The sequence below is a fragment of the Eutrigla gurnardus genome (assembly GCF_963514095.1).
Source record: "Eutrigla gurnardus genome assembly, chromosome: 20".
NCBI lineage: Eukaryota > Metazoa > Chordata > Actinopteri > Perciformes > Triglidae > Eutrigla > Eutrigla gurnardus.
The window spans coordinates 12,720,588-12,746,590 of record NC_139931.1 but is presented as its reverse complement, the minus strand read 5'-3'; the positions used below and the strand labels follow the sequence as shown (position 1 = coordinate 12,746,590).

Genomic DNA, 26,003 nt, shown 5'->3' with positions numbered 1-26,003 from the left:
TGTCAGGAGATGTGCTTTTTTTTATTTCTGTGCCCATAATGAACAGAAGCAAGATGTTTACAAATATAATTTTACTTCCCAATATTCTACAGTTATGACCCCAAAATCTACACAGGAGGGTACAAAATGGATATCTATACAGTACCGTGCACACTTAACAGAATAGTATGCTTTACAAAATAAAGCTGGAACAAGCTTGGGAATGCTACGTGAAATAACACAAGACAACAGTGGTTGGTCACATTTGTTGTTTGAAAAAATTACAACTCAAATCATCTATTTTGAAGAAAGCAATGGTGGGCAAGTTATAACATTAAAAATCCCCAAATAAGTGCAATTAGAGCGATAGCTATTATCTGAATAAAAAAAAACATTTTTATCTAAAATAAAAAGCTGATACTTATCATTCAAATATAGTGCAGATGGCTCTTATAACAGAGCAATGACAATATAATGGATAAACAGCTTTATAGGTCCTCCAAAGAATAATTTTATTCTTAAGACGTGGCTGGTGGCTCCTCAATACCGTTGGAGGTCAAGACTTCCGACAAGCGAGTCAAGTACTGGGAATCTGGGTAACCGCTCCTGAAAGAGACCAAAAGAAGCCTCTTCAGCTTCGATCCATAGTGTGACCTTTAACTACACAGCTCTATTAGACATTCACACTGGCCTCACTCACCCTGATTTCCCTCCATATAGGGTGGTCTTGTGTGGGATGGAGTCCCAGGTGACCCTGGCCCCTGTGTCTTTGCCTGTCACAGTGAAGGTGAGTCCCTGTCTGAATGCTTCTTCAAGCCTGGGCAGCAGCTTCCTGGCCCTCTGGCAGTCGGGTAGGAAGGCTTCAAACACCCCTCCTTGAAAGGGTTCTCCTGGAGAAGGGTGGTCCTCCTGGTGAGACGGGAAGCAAAGATCACAATCTCTAAATATTATCATGCATAAAAGCAGTCTTCTTATCAAAGCTCTATGTGATACCTTAGCACACACCATTCATAAGAAACAGAATGGTAACCTATGCCCAATGTCACAGTGTAAATGCTTGTCTGTATTATAGGCTTTACACAGAATAATACAGTAAAACATTAGATTACAGTTTTTCATTTACAAAATGAAAGATACAACAGTTATCAGTGAGAATGTGTTTAAAATAAGCCCCTCACCATTTGGATACCATCCGGAATGCAGTAAGTGATCTTGATCGCGGAGTCTTTTTTGTGACCCGGCACGCTGATGTGTAGTTTAGCGTAGGTAATTTTGCCGTGGATGCCGCGCGTCGTCACCTCTGTTTCATGACAAACTCTGCAGTGGACATGCACAGTGTCCAGGCACTTTGAGCACATGGTAGTTCCACACTTTGTTTTCATTGTCGGCATCACACTCTCCCCACACACACAGATGCACCCCTGGCCTCTCGGACCTGATCTGGATTCCTCTGGGGTGTCCTGGATGTCTGTTTGTCTTTGCTGTACACTGTCCTTTTGGGTCCAATGTATGGTTCTCCCTTTCTTATGAAGGGTTGTGTCTTTATCAGTTGTTGAGTTGCCATCATCCACATGCCTCGCACATTCATTTCCTGTTTTAGAGTGGCTGGCAAATGACTCAGTCTTCTGTCCATCCATCTCCACTGTACCAGCAATTTTCACTTTTTCTTTAATGACGGGGTCTTTCCTCACTAACGACTGGCTAACAGATCCATTCACAAGCTCGGCCTCACTTTTCTGGTTTGTTCTCCTTTCAAGGCTACCTTCTGTCCCTGCTTTGTTTGTCTGGCTCTCTGGCATCACATGAGGATAACTGTAAGAGTGCAGACTAGTATTTTGGTCCTCATTCATGGAAAATGTGGATGGACTCCATTTGGAGGTAGAAGGGCCTGAGACGTCGTGTTGTTTAGGTTTTTCAGCTAAATCTCCAGAAAATACTTCCCGCAGTGAAGCACCTACCTGAGAACACAACTCTTCCGGGCCGAGAATAATCAAACTCTTCTTTAAAATCTGCATAGTAATCTTCTTGAACCGGCTATGCACCTCAGCACAACAGGCCTGTAGGGTTTCATCTTCTGTGTCGGCGATTCCCAGCTGTGACAAGCGCAGCTCGTACTGAATGAAGTCTACACTAACCAAATCTACCAGCTTCTGCAAACCCAGCTGACAGGAACTCACTTTGGATGAGTTTGCCCCTCTTAAGGTGACAATCAGATCACCACTACCCTCTGAGCATCTCTCTTTCATCTGTATATCAGATGTCAGGTCTTCCACTCGGGTGCGGTAGGCTTCTTTTATGTAGTTCCACATCATAATGGTAGCTGTAATCTCTGCATTATAGACTTCCCTTTTGTCCCTCCCAGTTTGGTTACTGAAGCTAGAGGACCTGCCCCTGGATCTGACTGTGGACTTACCAGAGTTGTCTTGACTCTTCTGACTCATAACTTGGGCCTTCTGCAGAGGTGTTCCTGAAAAACTACTGGCTCGCTTCAAGGTGGATCCAGACTCTGCAGGTGGAAATAGATTATTCCCTGACAAGCTGGACTGAGTTGTGCTAAGGGGGGATGTTGTACTCTTGGGTCGAGTATCAATTGGACGTGCTTTCGAAGAGGTTTTATTCTGCATAGAAGCAGTCGAAGGCAAAGCATCTCCACTCTTACGCAAGATGTCCCCTCCAGTCTTTTGGACTGATGGTCTGGAGGCACTTTCACCAGCAAACCCTGCTGTTTCAGTCAGTACATCATGCACTAACGTAAGGTGTGTTTGTCGACTGGGAGATGAAGGTCCTCGTAAGGTGAAGTCAGTTGGTCGACTCCCTAATGCAGCAAGCCCTGAATCCTTAAACCGAGCAGCCAGTTTATACTTTCTGGCCCCTTCAGCTCTCCTCTCATCCTCCTCTGACCTCAGCAGCTGTTCTATCTTGTCCTCCGGAGAATCAACAGTAGAGGACAAGGTGAGGGGGACTCTCTGCTCATCGGCATGGGTTGATGAACCAGAAATATATGGATATCTAATCAGACTGGCTACATCGTCTTTTTTACCCCCCAGTTCACTGGGGTCCAGGAGAAGAAACTGCTTAGCTTCAGACACGTCAAAACTGCTCCCAATAATGTAAATATTGAGGTCATCTTCATTCAGAAGAAGCTTAGGAAATCTGACACTTAAAGTCTCCATCACCCTTTGTTGTCCCCCCCTGAGGGACAGGATGCTCTTAGGGAACTGGTCTCGACGGATCTTGTTCTCGTTCTCCTGGTAAAGCCGACTTATTGCCTTTCTTGCCAACTTAAGGTACTCCTGATCTCGACCACCCTCCCCCGCTCCTGTTGCATCCTGCAAAAACAGAGTGGTCAACCCCTGATTCGTCATATCCACCACATCAACGCCATACTGACTAAGGATATGCTGGTATTCCTTCCGGCAGTGTTTTTGGAGATACTGGAACATGTCTGCATCTACAATTAGTGAGAAATCCTCCTCTGCTGTGGTAGGATGCCCAGGAGGCCACAGAGCTGCACCTTCTGTCTGGCCAGTATGTTCCAACCCATAACCACCAGGTGTCAGGTCTCTTTGGGAGCTGGAGTTGTACTCATCAGAAGGCCTGCCAATGTGAACTTTCTCTTGTTGCTCTCTTTGCGATTTCCGGCTCTTTTCCTCACTACACTTCTGCTTTATCTGAACGGACCCGGAGCCACTGGTGGCAGGTTGACATGAGTCTTTGTTTTCTGCTGATTGTGGGCATTCAGGATTGCCAAATAGTTGTGCCAAAGCAGCCTGGACTTTGGAATAGGGGCCATTCAGTGTACATATTTCCTCAGTAGCATCATAGTTTATCTGGATATCAGGGTGACTCTTATGAAGGCTTGTCACTGCCGTTATTCCCCCAGGAAGCTGGCTATGGTCGACGATTGCTGATAAACTTAAGATGACCTATAATGATGGAAGAAGAGAGACAACAAACGTGTCCATGGAGTTTTACTGTGAATGTTATATTTGCTGACATACATTCCAATATTTAGCTTAAGTTTACCTTGTCTGGGTCCAGGCTTTCATGGTGCTCAGTGGCAATTACTTTATATTTCTTCCCATCCACTTCCAGAATGTGCTGGCTGTGTTGAATAACTCTGCGTGCCACTGTGTGAGAGGGGTCACCAGACAGAAATCAATCTCAGGTTGTGAGGCATCCTGACTAAGCGCTTTAACATTGGCTACTCCATTGACATTGCAAGTCAACATTCCAGTTTAGTGTGAATCACTGGTGACAGCTGACTGAGTGAAATACGTTACTAATCCTTTGCCAATTACTGCAGTTCCATTTTGAGTCTTTAAAGTGAAAGTTAATGAAGCGTTTGATATTGTATTGTGGGACCCAAGCAATGGAGATAATATAGTTAATATTATATTCCCACCAACGTGTCTCTGTAATGGAATCAAGAAGTCTGAAAATGACCCCTCCCCTACACTTCATATGCGCCGACATGCACACACGCTGACCCTACTGACCTCCACTGTCTTCGAAGGTGATGAGGGCAGAGACGGGCGTTGCCTTGACGATAGTGACAGAGTCTATTTCCCCTCCTCCATTCCTGGCTCTCAAGAAGTGAATGAACAGCTTGTCTTTCAGCCTGTCATCCTCGATGTCTGTGGGCAGACCACTCACCGTCACAGTCCTGCCTGACTCTGCCATCTGCTGGGAAACAAAAAAACAAAATCACTGCTATGAAGAAAAACTATTCTAAGAGCGACTGGAAGACGGCAACACAAAAATATCATGATTCTGCAGAAAAGGTGAGCGCTGAACAGGATAATCACAAAACCCCAACACACAAGACCCCTTCATGGAGCTGTTCATGTTAAACCATTCAAAGACCCCACCCTTGCAAAGGGAAAGGGGGATATATTTGATAATATAACGCCCTCTATCGGGGGTTACTAGGAAACTACATCAACGTAACTCAAAAACGTCCATTTCAAATGACATCGCAATTGATCCGTTATTGAAATTGTGAGCAAATTCCTATCACAAATGTTATTTTCAAACGAAAACATAATTCGCCCCCTTTTAGTAGAAATCCCCTCGAGCCATATGAATATAAATGTGAAAATGGTAAAATATCAGATTGCGAGAGATGAAGTGAAATAACTTTATTATCGCTCCGTTTCCACCTACAGTTGGCTGCTGTCGTGTTGGCAACTAATTGACAAAGAATAATCTGCTCCAAAAACGAGCATATATATATAGCCTATGAACTAGATGTTGCTTGGCACATATAAACACAATAGATATTATTTATTGTTAATTACTATCATAAAATGTTGGATTCTAAACTATTTTTGCTCTAACTTGCAGCCATAAAGCAACATTAGAGCCACATGTGGAGTGTTTATGGCTACAGGCTGTCAAAACCGTATGTTGAAGTGAGCAGGGACGCCACATTCGCAGGGCTGAGAGTCAAGGAAGTGGAAAAGAAATCAGACATATCTTCCTTATCGCACGATCGACGGGTCTTCTGTGTGGAACCGACGCATTTACAATCTGTCACGGATTATCTTTGATATATTTAAGATTCGTAACGATTACTGACCTTGCAAATGTTTAGCGATGGTTTCTCGCTGTCGTTCAAAGACCGTCACACTTTTCAACCCATGGAGGAAAAGTGAAACTAAACCAATGTGTGATCTGTCGTGTTCACTCGAGGGGGCGACCAAGTGCTGTCTAAAGACCGTCTGTATTTCACAGTGCACTGTGTTTCCTTTCCTTTGGATCATCTCGTGAACCCCTCAGATGTATGATGTGATCTTTTAGAGCGACCTGAATTAACAGTCTGATAATTTCATGCGTAATAATTCACGTTATACTTTTACTTTCAATGTTATGAGTACTTCTGTACTTTTACTTAAGTGGGATTTTGATTACATTTGTAACATTTTTTGTAACATTTGTCCATCGTCAACCGCTTGTTAAGGGTAAAAATAACTAATTCACAATAGCCGATTTTAGCCGTCTTGACCTTTATAAATACATGTTTGCAGTCAGTCTTATTAACTTATTAACTTCAAAGAAATATAAAACAACAACAAATATAATCACAGTATGTATGATGTAGGCCTCGATTAAAAAAAATCACACAAACTGCAAAGACCAATATTTTATATGTCACAGACATAATCACAGACATGATATTGTGCAAATATGGGAAGCAAGGTGGGAACGCTAAAACGTTTGCATCCTCTTGAATTGAAAGTCACACTGGGATTTTAAGATTTCTGTATCTAAAGAACCTCATCTGAGGTCGGTCCACATCCTAAAAGAAAACAATAGGTGGCAGTAATGCGTCATTACTTTAAAAGCCTACTTACAATAAGCCGGAGAAGAAGAGGGCAGCCTTCTGTCCAATCAGAGGCTTCGTTGCAACATGCTTTGCGCAGGCGCTGTAGAGCAGATATTTCATGTGTAGTACGTCGTGTCTGGTGGAGGTCATAGACATCTGAGCTAAACTAAGGTGAGTTTAGTGTGTTGATGGTTGCGACCCTGATTATACGTAATTGTAAAGCCTTATGTCTGTATAGCGATTATTACAACGTTTCATTTATAGTCTATACATGACGTTGTATCATAGTGTTTATGATTATGATCAGCGAGAGATAACGTGCGCACATTCACCCGGCGTGACTTTTCTTAAACACGCTTTGTTGCAACGTTTGTATTTACGTATCTCACATTATATATTGGTAATGTCTTACACGATGTAAACTGATAGATACCTTAGTTGGTCTTGTCGGTGTGCCAGCTCTCTCGGTACACAGTCGACAAGCTAACGCTAGCTAGTGAGCTAAATTAGCTAACACTGACAGCCTTGGCATCTCTCAGGCCAAGGCCAACTATTACTGCATTGAAGGGCTTTATACTGGCTTTATGAACACGGCCACAAACGGTGATGTTGGTGATGTGTACTAATCTTATCAACTCTTGTCTTATTTCCGCTGCTAGTTGGAATTGCTGTCATGGCCAAGCTGTTCGAGTCTATTGGGAAGTTGGGGCTGGCCCTCGCCATTGGTGGAGGGGTTGTGAACTCTGCCCTTTTCAATGGTGAGTGCTGGTCAATTGGACATCTAACAACACATTACTGATTATTTTCAACGTGGGACAGTTTACCGTGGGTTTTTTTATTTATTTATTTAACCATTCCCCACATGCTAGTCATATGCCCTTGATGTGAATACTGCAGCATTCAGTCAAGATCTCTGAGCAATCATAAAGTATTTAATAACACTACGGACCCATTGAGTGATTCAAATGTTAGTACAGTTGTTTTTAAGATGTAAAACTAATTCCAATGCATCCCCACTGATGCACTGCATCTTCAGTAATTTGATAACACATAGGGAAATAATGCAAATTAGGAAATTGCCTATACATAACGTTGAGAAATGTATTGCAAATGCCAGAAAAAAGAAGAAATACTTTGTCATTGACATTCGCCTGTGATGTTTGCAATATAGCCAACTGTTTATTTTGGCTTTACATTTCTGATTGCATAATATTATTTAATCATATATTCACCCCTGAATACTTAAATTGTGACGTAGCACAATTTGCAGTGTTTCTTTCCATTGTAATAATTGTATTTTCATTGCGTTTCTTACTGCTGAACTGTGTTCTTTGTGTTGTCAATTGATTGATGTATGTTTTTCCTAAAATATGTATGTAATAAACCCAATAAGCTCTGTAATGTGTATGATATGATCCAATCAGGCCTTTCAGAGGTTAAGAAAAACATTGCTCTAGATGAAAAAAGTTTATCAATTAAACTTGTCACACCTACAAATCTGCACGCCAGAGAGACTAACAATACATCTTTCTACAGTTGATGCAGGCCACCAGGCTGTGATATTTGACAGGTTCAGAGGAGTGCAAGAGGCTGTTGTTGGTGAAGGTACCCACTTCCTCATTCCATGGGTTCAGAAGCCTATCGTCTTTGATTGTCGTTCCCGTCCACGCAACGTGCCTGTCATCACAGGCAGCAAAGGTACATCAGTCATCTCCTAAAACACTGATGTTGTCCTCACTTTTGTTCAGAAACACTCTCAAACAACATACAGTATAACACTTTGTCCACAAACTCTAAACATAACCTAAGAATAGAACGTGTTTCATCTATAACAGGCTAATATGTGTAGTAAGAGTTACTTTAATCACCCACCCCTCCACAGATCTGCAGAATGTCAACATCACATTGCGTATCCTCTTCCGGCCGGTGACCACACAGCTTCCACGCATCTTCACCAGTATTGGTGAGGACTATGATGAGAGGGTGCTACCATCCATCACCACAGAGGTCTTGAAGGCTGTAGTGGTGAGTATCAGTCAAAGATAGTTACAGACAGTTTTTGTTATGAGCGAGTTGATAAACCGACTCTTGTGTGTAATTCTTTTTTCACAGGCTCGGTTTGATGCCGGTGAGCTCATCACCCAGAGAGAGCTTGTGTCTCGGCAGGTCAGTGAGGACCTCACAGAACGAGCCAACACCTTCGGCCTTATCTTGGATGACGTTTCACTGGTATGAAACTGCTGGCAAATTTTGCAACATTGTCAATGTTATCTTTTCAGCTGGATTTTAACTTGAGGGGGGGAACAATTGCATTGTGTTCTTTCAGACACACTTGACCTTTGGCAAGGAATTCACAGAGGCTGTTGAGATGAAGCAAGTGGCCCAGCAGGAGGCTGAAAGGGCCCGCTTTGTTGTAGAAAAGGTATTGTTTTTAAACACACCCTATTCTATCTCTGTATTCTGAAATGTGTATGCAGTCTATGGGGAAAAGGTGACTGGTTGAATTACAGTCAATATGAATTAAGGCAGCTCACAAAATTGTTTTATCCTTTTAGGCAGAGCAACAGAAACAAGCTGCCATCATCTCAGCAGAGGGAGATTCTCAGGCTGCCTTGCTCATCGCCAACTCTCTGATGGAGGCTGGTGATGGACTGGTAGAGCTACGAAAGCTGGAAGCAGCCGAGGATATTGCTTTCCAGCTCTCCCGATCACGCAATGTCACTTACCTGCCATCAGGACAGGGCACATTGCTCCAGTTGCCCCAGTGATAATATCTCACCATATAGCCAGCCCACTTGCTGTCACCAGCCATTACAAGGGCCATGGAAGGGGTGGTTGGAGGATTCAATAAAGGACTCTCAACTTCACACGCACATTCCTCTCACTCTTTCTCTAACCAACTCTGGACTGTGCTCTGCTTATGGCAGAATAGTGGGAGACAAAGTGAGAGGTCTGCGATGGATACATTTATGAAGTCCACCCATATGTCAGGAAGTGTAGGGTAATCTACGTATAGTATTTGCTTTGGGGGGAAATGACAATGCAGTTAATTCTCTAAAGATTTGTCAACATTTTTTTTCAGTGGACTGCATGTGTGGAAAGGAACATGGGGATTTTAACATCAAGGGAAAACAGTTTGTGATCTCTTTGAAATATACGATGATATACCATGAAAGATAAATGCCACTGCTCTGTTGTATGTGCTGGAACCTTCATCAAATTGTGTAACCACGTATCTTCAGATCTGTGTTGAAAGGATCTCTTTGATTCACTTGACTAGAGATGGTGTATTCATTGGACTAAAATTCTCTTTGTTCTGATTTGCAATTAAAATATGTGGAATATATCTGCTTTCTAGCAAATTATTTCTTCATGAATAATATTGCTTGCCCCCAAATAATTAAAACGTGCCTGTCAGATAGTAGAGAATGACTGCCCATTCCTGAAAGTTATCGCTGTGTGTTTAGTTTGCGTGGAGAACGTGTACACCCCATGTTTCAGAAATGGCTCAACTTAATAAAATTGTCTTTCTACCTCCCAGTGGTCACTCATTGTTCAAGGCCTCGGGGATGAATGTACATCATTCTCTATTGAGTAATGATCATAATAATCATGAGTGATTATTACCAATTCATAATTGCATCCCCATCAAAAAAAAGAAAACTGCAGAAGCTCTTTATTACTTCTTTGATAGAATATTTTGTATGACATTTGTAGCTTTGGTGACGAAAACAAAGTTTAGGTTAAGTGATTTTATTTTATTTTTTAACAACTATTTTGTGAAGAAATTCAAACCTATGCAACTAATGGTGTTTTCCTGGTATTTGGATAAAGTCATTGCGTTGGACATGTAAAGAAGGAATGGTTTAGATTAAGATGATGGCATTTTAGATATGATTTATAAAGACCCTCCATTTTTTAAAATGATCCCATGCATTGACGTTCATGTTATCTTTTGGGAAGATGTATAGTTCCTGGGAGTTTCCGTAGAGACATGGAACCATAAAACAATTTACCGGTGTAAGCCAAAACACACAGTTAAAAAACATAAAATTCATACAACGGACTAGGTATGGTATTAAAGATGGTAAAAATAGCTTAAATTCATTACACATAAGGATTTTCCTTTGAGAGGATGAAACGGCCCTCAGGGTCTTCTCATTATTATTTCATCAATCAAGGATTTCAGCTCAGCGCGTGTGCGCGCGCCGTACCCTGTCTGTCTGGTTTGGAGGGGAGACGAAATGAATCCAGACACTGCCGCGCGCCTGCCCAGACAGCGGCCTGAATACCGAGGATGAGCGCGGGACGGCGGTGGTACGCGCGAGAGCTTGGCCGGGCCACGTAGCGGGGCTGAAGACACCGGTGCGCAGGTAACTCTGCAGCCCGCACCGCACGTCAACAAACAATCTCCCGCACATTTTGCACGAAAAGACCACAGGCCTTTCTAAATGCACATCCGCGAATGTGGAGGGAGAGCGAGCGAGAGAAGTGCGCGTGAAACCCCGAATCTGTGCAACTCTGATTGCACGAAAGCAAGAGGGAGGTCGCTCTCGACGGAGGTAAGCCAGCAAACCGACAACAAAATGTGTCTTTATAACGTGATTTATATGCGCTTATATGTGTGACACGCGTGGCAGCTGCCTGGGAAAAGGCACACAGGTCACCGGTAGTCGGTGGCCGCAGCTACCGGGAGAATCGTCCGTGAGCTCGGCTAGCGCTGACTTTGTGACAGTGTCGAGTTGAGTGGGTTTGATCAGTACAGCGGTCGGGGCTTGTTAGGAAAGCGGCGCCTTTCATTTTGCACGTCAAGAACGACACGTTAACAACAAAGCGTGGCATCGGCTTTTCGTTTAGCTTCATGTGGGTCCGATAGCTGTGGTGCTTCCCCCTTCAGAGTGCGGTATCGAAATCAAGTTTAACGTTGATGCTAAATATCAGACATTAATGCTAGCTTCAAGCTAACTAGCCCCGATATGGGCGGTTTTGGGTTAAAAAAAAGTGAAAGTCCATCTGTAGTTAGCTAATGCATGTCAGCCTATTACACGCATTTAGGTGTTATAGCGTTTATAAGGTAATGTGATTGGGTTTTATTTTAGGTTGAGTATCATTTAACTAAACTGAAAATATAATGGGTACACATTGAGCTAATGTAGCCAAGTTAGCTTGTCATGTGTGTGTATGCACTGTGCAGGTTCGTACCTATGGAGTATTGCTAGCTAGCTAAGTAGCCTAAGTTGACCAGGCCTGCACAGTGTGACTGCTGTTCGCTGTACAGTGTTGCCTTTTTTGTTGTAACCCCTTCTTTGCTTCAAACGCACAACTACGTTACTCCAAGTGTCCCAGTTGAAAAGATTGATCCTAGCAGGCTGTCGCCAGAAACATGAATGATCTGCTGCACTTATATCTCGTCACTCTAAAAAAAAAAAAGATAGACCATAGTTGGTTGCGCACTTTGTAACCTCGTTCGTCAGAAATAACAAGCTTGTTGGACCCAATCTTGTTTGTATATAAATCATGTTTCCAAATAATATTGTATACAAGAGATCCATGTTATCTTTCCCCTATTTAGAATAGTTATCCCAGTTGGGAATATCAGACTTGGCAGGGGTCTCTCTCTCTCTCTCTCTCTCTCTCTCTCTCTGTCTCTGTCTCTGTCTCTGTCTCTGTCTCTGTCTCTCTCTCTCTCTCTCTCTCTCTCTCTCTCTAGTGATGGAAATAAATAAACTTGGTTCTGGAGAACTTGGGGCTGAGATACCACTCTTTTGATTTGATACCGGATGATTTATACCGGACCAAAGACACTATGTAGCCTACTGCTCTATGACCTGATTATGGACTTGAGGGCCAAATACTTGCAGAGACATGGAGCACCCCTGCAGTGCACCACACAGTGAGCTGGTTAAGGTCTTATGAGTTTGGACAGAGTGAGGAATGTGAACCTTCACATGGTCTTCTACAAGCTGCGAATAGGAAAGCTCATTAAAGTCTAGACTTTAGAGGGAGCATGGATTTGAGCAGCACTGCTGCATAATAAGAGGTAAACGTGACAGGTTTCATTTGACTGCTTCAGAGATCCAACCTGATCCGCCATCACAATCCAAGCATTTGTGAACACTTTACAGCAGTCAATTCTGTCGGGTATACAGTACCTTTTGCAGTCAAGCTCACATCCTGCATTCAAATCTTAAGCCACAGGTTGTGGTTTACACTATATTCATTTTTCTTTGTTCCTCATAATGTCTGGTTGATGATGCTTGAGGAAAGTTATAAATTGGTTCTTTTTTAATGAACTTTGATTTCAGATTTGTGTGTACGTTTTTGCTGAGCATTAGTAAAGCTTTGGATTACTTAAATAGGCTGTCAGTGAGGCATTCATTTATGCACTTTTCTCTTTTTTTTGCATCAAGGTGCAAAGTTCATCTTTAAAAGCTGTCCAAATTTTTTTTAAAGCCGTCACTAAGTTTGACCTCCCAATCGAACCATGTCATTGTGAAGACTTAATTACTAGTGATATTCAGTGTTATTCAGAAGTCAGTGTTGTATTTGATTCCCACATCAAAGGACTGCATTATTTCGCTGTGAGTGAAACCCTGAAATGACTCATCATCGATAATGATAAGCCGATGGAAGGATTATATTCTATGGGTTACATAACCACACTGTGTGTTTTGTTTATTTGCAAATGTGCATTTTAGTGGGGAGAGTTTTCAGCAGTGAATTCAGCACTTTTGATTACTTTACTAATGTGGTTGGCAAATTAAATTCTTAAAGTCATTTATATTCTTTCAACCCCTTAAACATGTTTTTTCAATGCATGCACTGAGAAGAGAATAGAACAGGGTGCATGTTAAGGTTCAGGCAGTGGTTTCTCATGCAATTTATATTCCTCTGTTGTCCAGACGCAGGATAATGTATTAGGCTTTATGTCTAAGACAGCCATGTGAGTTGAGTTGCACTGTCAGTGCAGAGCTCGCCCTCCCCTTGTGGTCTTAATGCTCTCAGAGCTGCTGTCCAATTCTCAGAAAGGATCAGAGTCAGTATGTGCAGGAAGACAGGTGTCTCTGTATGTGTGGATAGATATATTCTACATGAATATGTCTATCCACGCATAGAGCTTTTGCTTGTACTTGTACTGGTAGAAGATAGATTCATGTATGCGATAACCATCATAAAAACTAAGGAAACATAATTAAGGTCCATTTACACCTACTTTAATTGTGCATACTTTTTTTAAAGTCTAGTGAAGTAAAGTTACAGGAGAAACAAGAAAATCAGTTTCAGGTTCACAAAGATGGATTATAGCAATTATCTGAGAATTAAACTGACTAGAACTCAACTAGTATAAATAAAAGTATGGCTGTTGTAAACATAAGACAGATACCACAACACACATTTTAGTTGACAAATACCACTTAAGAAAAAGTAATAAAAATATGCTTTTTAATAATTCAATAATCTTAATTGGGCTCATATTGTTTGCTGTAATTGTGTAGCTCTCCACTTATTTATGATCCCCTTTTCAGAATCTCTTGCTCCGTTTTCTGGAACTCTCTACTATAACAAGGAGTCCTCATGGGTCGTGTTTTAATGGGATTTTTGAATATCTTGGCCTATTTCTTTTTTTTTTTTTTTCTTTGTAGACAGAGGAGCGTTTTGTGTTTTAAATAAATTAATCAAAAGATGTTTGTGAAGACAGGAGAGGATGTTTGCCATGCATCTACAAGAAAGGAAATGTGTTTTTTGTTTCTTGCTTAGGGAGGTTTTCTAGTGAACGAACCGCCCTGGTGCACACTCATAGCAAGTAGGGTGTGAGGTTGTTTGAGGTCAACCAACTGGCACCTTAGCGTAGATGTATGCAAAAGTATAGCACATACAAATGCCATAAATGCCAGATTTATTTGATTTTTATACTGACTTTTTAATTTTAACATTCATAAACATGATGATATTACTATGTGTTCCAAACTGCATCGTAGCCTTCATTGAACAGTTGAAATACAGTTTCCTGTGGTTGTATCTGCAATACAAGCTCCTGAGCTGTGGTTACACTATGCTCTCTAACAGTCAATGGGAGGTGTGTGTTTGAAAGTTGGTGCGTATTGCTTAAAAAAATAACGATAATCATATTTTAGGTTCCGCCTTTAAAAGCGCTCAAAGACATGTTACAGGCACAAAAATACAGCAATGTATCAAGACATCATAAAGTCAAACAAATTGGCACAATACAATTAGTGAATACAAAATCCATTCATCCGTTATCTGATATGCTTGTCCTGTTAAGTGGTCGCGGGGGAGCTGCAACTGATCCCAGCTGACATCGGGCAAAGGCAGAGTACACCATGTACAGGTGTCCATCTATCATAGGGTTGACACATAGAGATGCATAGAGACAGACAACCATTCACACTCATATTCACACCTACAGGCATTTTAGAGTCAATTAACCTGTCATGCCTTTGGAATGTGGGAATAAGCAGAGAACCCACACTAACACGGGGAGAACATGCAAACTCCACACAGAAGGGTTCCCCTCTTGCTGTGAGGGGACAGTCCTAACCACGACACCATTGTGCATCAGTGCAAAACTCAGTGTGGATGTAGCCATTACAGTCAGAATCAGACTGTGCCAGTTTACAAAGGTGTGAATACTCTTGCTTTTGAACTTGAATCCACTCACGTGTGTTTGTGAAGGCTGTGGTTTTGACTCCTACACACAAAACTGAAAGATTTGTGGGCAAATGTGGTGCTTAGTGTTGAAAACTTGACGATATGGCTGTAGTTTCAGTTCACAGACTCTAGTGAGAGAAGAGAGTGAAAGAACACATTTTCAAAATCTCATCTATGTTTCCCCTGTTTCTTCCGTTTTGATCTCATAGGAAATGCACTGTAAATGGCTCTTCAAGCAATACACAGAAGTCCTTTCAGCAGTTCCATGTCTGGCCCTCGACTCGTCTTCACCTGCTCTGCCATTTGAAGACACTGGCACCCTGCAGGGCAGCAGCCTTCAGAGAAACTGAATCTGGGATCTATCTACACCTCACATACCAACCCGAGAGGAATTAAGCTTCAAATGTTCAGCATCAAAGACATTGAGCCACTCATTTTGCAGTTTAATTTTTAAGCTTATGGAACAAAACTTGGAACAGATTGTATGTCTTTCCGACTGCATTTCCTGCCTTGGACAACATGGAAGCTTTTTTTTGAGTCAGGTTAAATATCTCTCACCTCATCCCCTCCTTCCTGTCTCTTCAGTAGAAGGAGGGTGGGGGATAGGTGTGGCGTCCCCTACCCTTCCTTGTAGAGTAGGCTAGTCTACCTGAGCACCATAGCATAGCTCCTTTCCATTGCCTCGTGCTCCCACCGACTCCATCTCTCGATTCCCTCTTCATGAAATCCTGGAAGAGCCTCAAGGAAGAGGTCTCTGTCCCTAGCCTCGGCGGGATGTCACAGGAGGAAGGACGGAGGGCTCCGGTGTCCCAGTCCTATTTTCACTCCCCTAACCCAGACCTGGACTTGGCGGGCAAGCTTTATAAGAGGGAGGTCGGTGGTAAGCCGTATTCTGTGTTAGTGGACAATAAAATGGCAGCCAAGACATCCATGGGCGATCAAAAGAGCAGCCAGTTGCCCATTCAACATGTGACCCCGCAGCAGCATCAGCAGTATTTCAGAGAGGGAGGAGCAGGGCAGGATTTGGGGACGCAGGGGTCGCAGGCAGGCCACGACGGCACCTCTGATGACACTGAAGATGATGATGATGATGACGATGAGGAAGAAGAGGATGAGGATGGGGAGGATGAGGGCTTCAAGCGCGAGCAGATCATTGTCGAGGTTAACCTGAACAACCAGACCCTTCATGTATCCAAGGGAGACAACAAAACTGCAGCCACAGCAGATGACTGTGAGAGAGCTGGCAGCGACGACGACGATGACGACGATGAGGAGGAAGAGGAGGAGGACAGCCTCGATGAAGAAGAGGAGGAAGACGACGAGGAAGATGAGATTGAGAGTCGAAGGACGCGGTCAAAGAGGGCCCGTCGCGGTGCTAGTAGCACAGCAGTTCCCAGCCAGCCACGGAGAAAAAGCCTCAGAACAGCTCTGAGCGCGGCCGGTGCTGGAATGACCACCAGGGGCCGGAGGAAACACATGGAGCCCCCCAAGAGCAAGCGCAAGTCAGCCAGATCAGCCCCATCGTCTGCTGGTTCCACAACGTCGGGAGGGAAAGCAGAGGCGGAGGAGAAAGAGATGCTGGCGTGTGAAAAGTGCCCCAGAGTGTTTAACACACGCTGGTACCTGGAGAAGCACATGAATGTCACCCACAGGCGAATGCAAATTTGCGACAAGTGTGGCAAAAAGTTTGTCCTGGAGAGTGAGCTGGCCTTACACCAGCAGACTGACTGTGAGAAGAACATCCAGGTAAGGAAACGTCTCCCGTCTCATATCATATCTCTGTCATTACTCTTGCAAATTTACATTTTATTCTGAATGCTAGAAAAAGTGCGTTTCCTGGGTTCTCCATATTCTTTAATAACATATTTGTATACCTGGATACATTTAACAGCTGCCCAGAACAACTTTTAGATTTATTTTGGGGGCTTTGATGCATAAACTTGTTTTTTTTTTTTCAAGCTTACTTACTTTGTCCAGTAAGTAGTACAGTAAACATTTGAAACATGAAACGTTGAATTTCTTGTTATACTTTCTTCGTAAAACTAGTAATAATGAGATTGTGGTGTATGTGTGAAGTAAAGTAACAAGTTAGTTTTGTTTCTAGGTAAATTAATAAGTGATTTCATTACTAATTTTATGAATGATGTATATTACCCAGTGAATTATTTGTAATATGTAAGCTAGAAAATGAAAACACATTAATTTGAATGGGCTGAAAGGTGAAAGCAGAATGTAGACCTTCTCTTACTGCTAAGAAATGTAGGTCAAATTCATATACTTATCTGACAACATTGAGTGTCAATGGGATCAGCAGGTTCAATTTGGCTCTAAAAAACTAAAAATGCTGATTCATCCCAGAGGATAGGTACTGTATTGTCCCCTTAGAAAAACATCCGGGTGAGGAGTCATTGGCGTGACGATAGAAAAACAGAATAAACAAAACACTAAACCTTTCACATATTGCATAAAGAGCATATCTCCTGCCCCTTCTGGTGTTACCTCCAGGACATTAGTTAGTTAGTTGGGTTAGTTAGTTTGTCTTTTCACCTTTCCCCAGCTGGTCAAACCAGTTGAACCCATACCAAGCTGTGAATATATATCAAATATTAAAAAAAAAAGAAAAGAAATAATGGCACAGAGAACAGGCCTTGGACCGTCTGATTAAAACAATGGAATATCTGTGTAATAAAAGTACAAGTGAGGCTACAAACAGAGCTCCAGGGTTCATGAATGACATGGGAGACAGTGAACACATAGCTGTTTCCCTGGTGCCTCACTAGTTGTATTATGTATGTAGTGGAAAAGAGAAAGATACTGTTGGAAAATTGACTCACGTGATAGCTTGGCAAGCATTTGCCAGAAGGCATATGAGAGATACTAGAAAAAGGTGGAAATCTCTTTGACATGATGAGACCAAAATTAAGCTTTCTGGCCATCACATTGAATATATGGTTATGTTTTTTTTATTTTGGTGGTAGCATGATGCTATGGTGGTTCTTTTTTGCAGTCCAACTGGTTTTATTTTCCAGCAAAACAAAAGCCCCAAACTCAAAGCCAAAGCTCAGGAATGGCCTTAAAATGCAATGTTCCGTCAGTCCGGTCTTGAAACCAGTCGAGAAGTGGTCCGTTTTACAAAGGAAAAGAATATATGCAACACTGATACATAACCCATACAGACATCATTCTGTAATTGCACATGTGCCTAGTGAAAAATGTGCATTTTATAATTTATGCAATTTACTCCCTCTGTATTTAAGTATGTATCCATTGATCAGTGTCTTGTTACACTTTGGATCAGTTTCACAAAACATGTTGTCCAGGTGGGGGTGAATATATGAAGTATTTCTATGATTTATTCAGGAAGCACATCAACAAGCAGAATTATCATTGATGAATTCGCACCTTTTGATTTTCTTCCCATAATGGCATATAAGCTGTTTTTTTCCCCCAGCAGGGGGAGCTGATGTATAATGAAACAGTTGATCCAAATAAGAACCATCTGATAGCCAGCAGGTTTTGGTGCTGATATTGATATTAATCATCAACAATAACCTCAATGTTTTTTTTCTTATTTGTCGTGTCCTTTTAGTGTGTTTCCTGCAACAAGTCTTTTAAGAAGCTGTGGTCACTGCATGAGCACATTAAGATTGTGCATGGCTATGCAGAAAAGAAGTTCTCATGCGAAATCTGTGAGAAGAAGTTCTACACTATGGCTCACGTCCGTAAGCACATGGTTGGTAAGTGAGGGCCTTTTTCTCTTCTTTTTTTCAAATTTCCTGTTGTATGTTCCATACTGGGGGTGTCTCTCGGTTTAATCTGATTTAGCCACAATATAATGTTTTATGTAACAGATATTTTTCATTTTATGTGTAAAATGTGTCACATTTCTTTCTTGAAACCATCAGATAAAACTAATCTGATAAAATAATGTCTTCTTTATTCATACATGTCTATCCTATTTGAAGTATTGATACATTTTCCGATCAGATGAATGCATTCAGTTTTGTTTATTCTCTTTTTCATCTATCCCCCCCAGCTCACACTAAAGACATGCCATTTACCTGTGAGACGTGTGGGAAGTCGTTTAAACGCAGCATGTCTTTAAAAGTTCACTCACTCCAGCATTCTGGAGAGAAGCCCTTCCGTTGTGAGGTAAGACACACACATTGTGGCGCTGTTCAGACATGATATCCTGCATTCTGATAATCTAGATCAAGTTGTAATTCACAATGGAATCCTAATCTCACATGAATTCAAAGGGACCCTTTGTGATCAAATTTTGGGCGTACAGTTCGAGAACAGGACTGCCTCACTCGAGAGGACTAAAACCTCCTCCAAGGCAAAGCTGCCAAAACAGCGTAGGGCTGAGTGATATGGCCTTTTTTTCGTTTCACATTGCTGAAATGATTTACAATTTCAACCTTTCTGTCTCAAAAAACAAGCAAGGTCTACAAAGGAATTATGTTTCTTTCATCACACTTCACTTAAAAACGAGAGAAAAGAGAAAAAGATGCCTCTTGAAGAAAACAAAATTCAAGATATGTTATTTTTTTAATTCTTGGCCAGATTACAGCGAATGTGCGTTTGCATGTTTTCATTCACATCCTCTATAATGGTGGTTGCAATGCCGATACGTCTTTGCTGTTTAGGCAGACTTTACAGTCAGTATTCCTCCTCAAGGTTGCTGAGGAGAGTAGAAGAGACACTTTCTTTTATTAGCCCATGCTGCCATGTTGATCCTCCTGTATTTTACACATTCAGTGCAAGGTGATTTCTCAGTCAAACCTTGTCAAATATGAACATAAAGAGTGTTCGCCAATTAACTGGATCATAATTTAAATGTACTTAATGTTCAGTGTTTCAGGGCTTTAATCGACTTCTCTTATAGGTGCTTTAATCGCGTGTCAAGATTAGTAACGGTTAATTATCTTATCCCTGTCCTTACTCACTTGACAGACGGCCACCAGAGGCCTTTTAATGTCCAACCCCATGAATGGACGGCACACAGGGAACATGTCTGTGTGGGTGGAGCTGCTCTAATTAAATGGTTGAAGTCATCCGACAGTGTAACCTGTGTTTACATGCTCTTTTAGGATGTATGTAATGTATATGCCAGTCTCCCCAGTGGTCTAACTCCGTAGTGCCATATGGAAGCAGAGAGATTTTTCCCCACGTACATTTATTCAGCTAAGTGGTGGCATTGAGATTATAAATATTTTACTTTAGGGAAAGGCCTGACCAGGACAGCCATATAATGCAAACATACAGAGTGCTTACATGCACCAGAATAATCTGGTTAATGTTGGCTAGCTGCACTAACCTAATTTCTTAAATGTTGTGCACATAAATGAGAACTCTGCTCCCTTTATCAGATTATGGGATGAAGAGATATCGTGTTAACACGGCTAGATGTCTGGAGAAACCATGTATGACCATGTTTACAATTATCCTGGGCTGGACTTCCTCACATGCAAAATAATCAAATCAATAAAATTACAACATTTCTTTGAAATGCAGGTTAATGTGTTCCTCAATTTCCTGTCTAACTGTACTAACCTGGAAAACAAGATCACATGATGTACTTCCTAAAATACTAATACATAACTAATACTGATTGTCTTATCAAAGGAAATGTTAAAGGTTAAAGCCATTTTCAAGTTAGCAAGTATTGGAATGAAGAGTATGTAAAAGAGCCTGTGTGTTGACATGTTATGTTATCTGAATGCCTCTGTCCCCCGCTGTAGAACTGTGATGAGCGGTTCCAATACAAGTACCAGCTGCGCTCCCACATGAGCATTCACATCGGACACAAGCAGTTCATGTGCCAGTGGTGTGGCAAAGACTTCAACATGAAACAGTATTTTGATGAGCACATGAAAACACATACAGGTGAGAAATTACACGTTTTTTTGTAGTGAGAAAAACTTAATCAGCTTTTTGTCTGCAGCTACTTTCTAGTTTTAAAGAGTTTTCAACTGCAGAAACTGGGAAGCTTTGTTAGAAATTGTAAACTTAACCTAAAGTATGTAGCAATAGAAGAACTTTGGTACTGCCCATGAACACATCCTTCCAGTTTCCAGTAGTCTAGGAACTTTCAGGCTGGAATCTCCTTAACTTAACCAGCAAACTCAGCTTAGCATTCCTATGTTGGAGACAGACATCTCACCTTTCTGGCACCAATCTTCCCTTTCCATCTCTGCACATTCTTCTGTCTAGCATCTATGGCATTTAACGTCATGCAACAGTGATTACATGGATCTGAATGGTTATAAGGTCTTTGTCTTCTGTCTGTTTGTAAAATCTAAATGCAGATACTTTAAACTCAGAAATGTTTTAAATTACAACTTTTCTAAACAACAATGTTCCTGGGCTCAGTCAGTCTAAAAGCCATATACTCACTAAAAATAGAAATACATGGGATGTTTCCAACATGAACATTATAGTGGCGAGAGCATGAAGACGTTGCCCAGTTTTTGTAATGAGAGGGATGTTTTACATCAAAGAACAGCCTTGCATATATTGGGGGTTATAATGACTACCCAGACACATGCTGTATTACATCCCTCTGGTTTTCTGTCCCTGCGACGTTGCTATTTCAAAGCCAAACTGAGCAGTTCAGCCTGTTAGTCTTTCACTGTTGTGCAGCCTGTCGTGGGTGGAGACGCAGCTCTCCGTTCACCCTCACTGTTCTATTTGTGACGTGTAATTACACTACCCTCTCCTCTCCATGCAGCTACCAACCAATTTAGCCTCCTGCAGAAGGAGACACACCCTGTCATGCCCTGTAATAGGCAGTATGCATGTTGAACTCAGACTCCCAAAGTTTGGTTCGTCGCACACAGATTTTTCACTTTCTTGTGATTTCTTGTGTAATGTAACATTTAGAGAAGACTGGCATATTAGCCACCTTTTTGATATTAATGTGGTTTGAGGGAGCCTCACACATGCCACTGTAATGCATTTAGAGAGCCCTTCAGCAGCCTGTTAATAGATGGCTGCGTGGGTGGTAACGGGCACATTCGGTAGCTTCATGGAGGGAGGTTAATGAGAGCGGCATTCCAATGAAGCTGCTGTGATTCATTTTCACATCTCTTCAAAGACCCCCCTTCAACATGCCAACAAATTAGCATTTTTAAAAGGGAGCTGTCGCTGGTGAAAGCAGAAAAATGTTATGTTGTTTAGAGCTTTAATCATTTGATTAAAGATTTTGATTTCTGCCTAATCTTTTTTTGATAATTTATAGTGTCTGTCTTCCTCACACATTAGTCTTTATTTTCTCCATCTGTGCAGGAGAGAAGCCTTTCATTTGTGAGATCTGTGGGAAGAGCTTCACCAGCCGGCCCAACATGAAGCGCCACCGTCGTACCCACACTGGGGAAAAACCCTACCCCTGCGAGGTGTGCGGCCAGCGCTTCCGCTTCTCAAACATGCTCAAAGCACACAAAGAGAAGTGTTTCAGGGTCACCAGCCCTGTGGTCCTGCAGACCAGCGGCCCACCTGTGCCTGTCCGCATCTTTGCCAACACCTTCTCCTCTTCCTCCATCTCTGGTCCCAGTCCCTCAGCCGCCACCCCGGCCACCACCTCGGCGCCCATGGGCCTCAATCCGACAGGGGGGCCGTTACCTCCGCGAGGCCCCGTGGGACACACGTTCTCCCATGTACAGCTCCACTCAAACCCTTCTCACCATCACCCCCACCCCCCGACAACCCAGCAACACCTCTCAAATGCACCCCAACATGCCCCACCTCACCCCCACCATCACCTGGCCGTGCCCCCGGTCTCTCACCTGCCCCCGCCCCCGGCCCTTTTCAAGAGCGAGCCCTTAAACCACTGTGGGCACGAGGACAGCAGCTTCCTGCACCACATGGCTCCCCCTGACAAGGGCCCCGGAGCCCCACAGCACCACTGAACAGTGCTCCAGCTCCAGAAGCCCACACCAAACCACGCCTTGTTCCTCCTCTTCTCATAGTCCTGCCTCCGTCTCTCAGTCGCAGTGCACCTGATGGAAGGGTGCTCCTATCAAACTGACTTAAATAAGTAAAGTTACACATACTCTCCTGTGTATGTTATTCAGACTTATACACCCTCAGTGCACACATTGTAGTGTAACACCCCTACTTTAATAACCTGGTCAACTGACAATATTTTACTACCATTTTTAGTGAACATTTTCTTAGGAAATCTACACAAAAAAGGTTTCTGTGCAAGTTCTCTATCTTTACATTGACGGGTGTAAAGTTTCTCCTTTTCATCGCAAGCTGCTGATGGGAGGTCGACATATGTATTATCTGAGCTTCGTGGATCATCATGGATTAGTGTCATTCAAGGTTCCTCCTCATGTCAAGTTGACTTACGGTTGCACGTTGATCAGGAATCTGTGCAGTTTATCCCCATGGCAATACTCAACCTGTCCTCCCAGTTGTACTGTGGAGCCTCGGCCCGCAGCGATGTCTGATGAATGTTGTAACTGGTTCTACCGGAGCCTTTCTCTGTCCTAAGGTAAAGGTTGAGGCTTTCTGTCAGAGAGGCAACAGCAGTAGTACAAGATGCAGTGCCATAGGTTTCAATAAGAAGGGCAGAGGAGTTTTTGGAGGGGGATATTGGAAAACAGGTTTTTGTAAATGGTTGAATCTAGACATAGTCTGAGGTCGACATCATGGTTATATGGTGCTTTCCATTCCAGTGCATAACATATTTCTTAATTTTTGCTTTTCCATTTGACTTTCAGAAGTTTAATATTTCAAAATAATGTATTGTGTCAGCCGTGCTTTTCTACAATGGATTTGAGGTTTGATAGATATGTTGTGATCAAGAAACTCAAATTATGCAGGACATGCACCCTCACTCTTACTGAAGCACACACACTCAAAAAAAACAAAGACCATATGGTCACTGATTTACTTACTGTTATCAGTGCAACCTCAGCTTTCAGAACAGTCGGTCAATGGATGCTTTTAGATAACAGATGACTGTCAAATACTGCCACTGTGAGGGGCCACACACATGGCCCCATCAGGATTTACTCCACTTCCCTTCGCTGCTGTCTAAATGATACGGGTTACCATGTGAAAGGTCATTTGACACACACACACATTACACACACCTGGGACCTTTCTCATCACAGTTCTTAACAGGCAATTATGCATATTCCTCTCAGCCTATATTCCACAGTCTGGTTTGGGGCGTTGTGATGTAAAGGCTTGTTTTTTGACTTTCGTCGTACTGATTGATCCACACAGGCAAACGCGTGTCTAAACCTGTTGAATGTTGCCTTGCAGAATGATGGCTGATGACATTTTTTTTTTTTTTTTCTGTTCTTTGATAATTTGCTCAGTTTTAAGCTAATGTAGATATACTGAAAGGAAATGTCAGGATAAAAGGCAGGGGTCATACAACTTCTAATATTTGGAATTCCTGTATAGATAAGCATACATGTGATCAAGTCAGTGTAAGAAATTACATTTATTAATGTAACAGCCGATGGTGTGAATGTTATTTGTTTAAATAAGCATTAAGGGTTGGCAAGTATTTGGCATGAATTTGAGTTGGTGGGTGTTGGCCCTTCAACCGGTCTGATAGCTATCAGATGTGTGTGTGTGTGTGTGTGTACGTGTGTGTGTGTGTGTGTGTGTGTGAGAGAGAGAGAGAGAGACAGCGTGTATAAGTGCATGCATTAGTCTCTGCCAGTTAGTCTGTCTGGTTGTCCCCAGTGCTCTTCTACCAAAAGCTGCTTTTACACAGGGTGCCCCAATATGTGTATTTGGGGATACCTGGGATGGACAATAGCAGTAAATTTAACGTGAACGTGTTTTCTACCACTCGAACGATATTCAGTCTGAAGTGGTTAAGCTCAGTAGTGTAGGATGTCCACATTTTGATTTGAGACCTGCAATTATCCTGCCATTTCTGTGGGTCTTAATACAGCTGCATTATTTGCTTATCAGTCTGTCCCCTTGGGTTCACTGCTGTGCTTCAACATTTTTGCAGTATGAATCTTTGTCTTTTTTTTTTTTTTAAGCCTTTTAATTTGTGTGTATTCTCTGCACTTTACTGCTGCGTGGGTGAGGCACAGGGATGGGAGGGACTGACGATGCATTGTGGAACAGAGTGCAGTTGTGGCTGCATGGGAAAGGGTGGAGGTGATTATTTTTGAGTGGATGTTTTTAGGCAAGGAAAGGAGGAGAATACCGGGTGGAGGCGGTTAGTGTGGAAGGGACCATAGCAAATGAAGGACATGTCTTTTAGTATGCGCCTAAATTAATTTTTTTTAAAGATACAACCTTTTGCTCCAATACGGACCTCCCCTCAAAGTGAAAGCAATGTTCCCACTGCTTTGGCAACTTTACACTAGCCCCTCCAAGCGAAGGCTGACATGCCTTCTTCTGTTAATGTTTGTCCAGAGTTTCACCCAGCCATGTCCTCCTCTGTCTTTCAGTTTGATTCTCCTCCTCCTTTCTTTGTTATATAGAATGCACTTTCTACTAAAATTCTTGGCTAGTTAAGAAAAAAAAATTAACATTGTATATTCTTTAAAGATGTTTTAAAAAAAATCAATATACTTTTTTTCCCCTATGTATTTTTAACCACTTAATGTAGCATTGCGTATTTTATTATTGTATCTGGTACAAAATGTGCAGCTTTATAATGTCCTGGTCTGTCCTTTTTTTGTACGTTATCTGGAGATTGAGGAGAAGTGAAAAAGTTGGGCCTTTTTTGATAATGTACATTTAACTGACTGCTAACTTTCAGAAGTAAAAACAAGTAGCCATGATTATCACACATCTGTGTGCTTCTTTTTACCTTCACTTCTGTGAGTTTACTGTGAACAGTTGGTAGAATTGGCAATCAAGCACAATATTTAAAGGATTTCAATTCAATTCAAATCAATTCAATTTTATTTATAGTGTCAAATCACAACAGAAGTCATCTCAGGACACTTAACACATTGAGCAGGACTAGAATACGCTCAAAATTTCAAGAGTCAACACAATTTCAAATTCCCAACATCACCCAGGGGCAAGCGTT

The 26,003-nt window shown here is 42.1% G+C and overlaps 3 protein-coding genes across 5 annotated transcripts; 2 read left to right on the top strand and 1 right to left on the bottom strand.

Moving 5' to 3' along the window:
- Positions 1 to 2: 2 nt before the first annotated feature.
- Positions 3 to 5,635, bottom strand: LOC311031681 (uncharacterized protein). Of its 2 annotated transcripts, none has more exons than XM_084038093.1 (6): positions 5,561 to 5,635; positions 4,479 to 4,662; positions 4,006 to 4,109; positions 1,158 to 3,905; positions 680 to 888; positions 3 to 585 (listed from the first exon to the last, which is right to left on the bottom strand). In XM_084038093.1, exons 2-6 carry the CDS (start codon positions 4,660 to 4,662, stop codon positions 498 to 500), a joined length of 3,333 nt encoding a protein of 1,110 aa, XP_083894219.1. In that variant the 5' UTR covers positions 5,561 to 5,635; the 3' UTR covers positions 3 to 497. The 2 variants fall into 2 exon arrangements, with proteins under 2 accessions (XP_083894219.1, XP_083894220.1); XM_084038094.1 differs by having other exon boundaries at positions 4,479 to 4,665; positions 5,561 to 5,633.
- A 783-nt stretch (positions 5,636 to 6,418) lies between these two features.
- On the top strand, positions 6,419 to 9,334 carry phb (prohibitin). Its single transcript, XM_084038107.1, has 7 exons — positions 6,419 to 6,478; positions 6,967 to 7,065; positions 7,844 to 8,005; positions 8,190 to 8,332; positions 8,420 to 8,536; positions 8,634 to 8,729; positions 8,863 to 9,334. Exons 2-7 carry the CDS (start codon positions 6,981 to 6,983, stop codon positions 9,073 to 9,075), a joined length of 816 nt encoding a protein of 271 aa, XP_083894233.1. The 5' UTR covers positions 6,419 to 6,478; positions 6,967 to 6,980; the 3' UTR covers positions 9,076 to 9,334.
- Positions 9,335 to 10,560: 1,226 nt separating this feature from the next.
- Positions 10,561 to 25,757, top strand: znf652 (zinc finger protein 652). Of its 2 annotated transcripts, none has more exons than XM_084037467.1 (6): positions 10,561 to 10,869; positions 15,187 to 16,723; positions 18,567 to 18,714; positions 19,014 to 19,129; positions 20,722 to 20,866; positions 22,268 to 25,757. In XM_084037467.1, the coding sequence occupies exons 2-6, from the start codon at positions 15,698 to 15,700 to the stop codon at positions 22,885 to 22,887; spliced, it is 2,055 nt and encodes a 684-aa protein (XP_083893593.1). In that variant the 5' UTR covers positions 10,561 to 10,869; positions 15,187 to 15,697; the 3' UTR covers positions 22,888 to 25,757. The 2 variants fall into 2 exon arrangements, with proteins under 2 accessions (XP_083893593.1, XP_083893594.1); XM_084037468.1 differs by having other exon boundaries at positions 10,570 to 10,680.
- The last annotated feature ends 246 nt before the right edge of the window (positions 25,758 to 26,003 follow it).

Coding starts and splice junctions, on each gene's coding strand:
- LOC311031681 (XM_084038093.1), bottom strand. CDS start 4,662: ATGGCAGAGTCAGGCAGGACTGTGACGGTGAGTGGTCTGCCCACAGAC. Junction 889..1,157: donor TTCCGGATGGTATCCAAATG/GTGAGGGGCTTA, acceptor CCGTCTCACCAG/GAGGACCACCCTTCTCCAGG. Junction 586..679: donor CTATATGGAGGGAAATCAGG/GTGAGTGAGGCC, acceptor GGTCTCTTTCAG/GAGCGGTTACCCAGATTCCC.
- phb (XM_084038107.1), top strand. CDS start 6,981: ATGGCCAAGCTGTTCGAGTCTATTGGGAAGTTGGGGCTGGCCCTCGCC. Junction 8,333..8,419: donor AGGTCTTGAAGGCTGTAGTG/GTGAGTATCAGT, acceptor CTTTTTTCACAG/GCTCGGTTTGATGCCGGTGA. Junction 8,730..8,862: donor CCCGCTTTGTTGTAGAAAAG/GTATTGTTTTTA, acceptor TTATCCTTTTAG/GCAGAGCAACAGAAACAAGC.
- znf652 (XM_084037467.1), top strand. CDS start 15,698: ATGAAATCCTGGAAGAGCCTCAAGGAAGAGGTCTCTGTCCCTAGCCTC. Junction 18,715..19,013: donor CGTCCGTAAGCACATGGTTG/GTAAGTGAGGGC, acceptor TATCCCCCCCAG/CTCACACTAAAGACATGCCA. Junction 19,130..20,721: donor AGAAGCCCTTCCGTTGTGAG/GTAAGACACACA, acceptor CCCCCGCTGTAG/AACTGTGATGAGCGGTTCCA.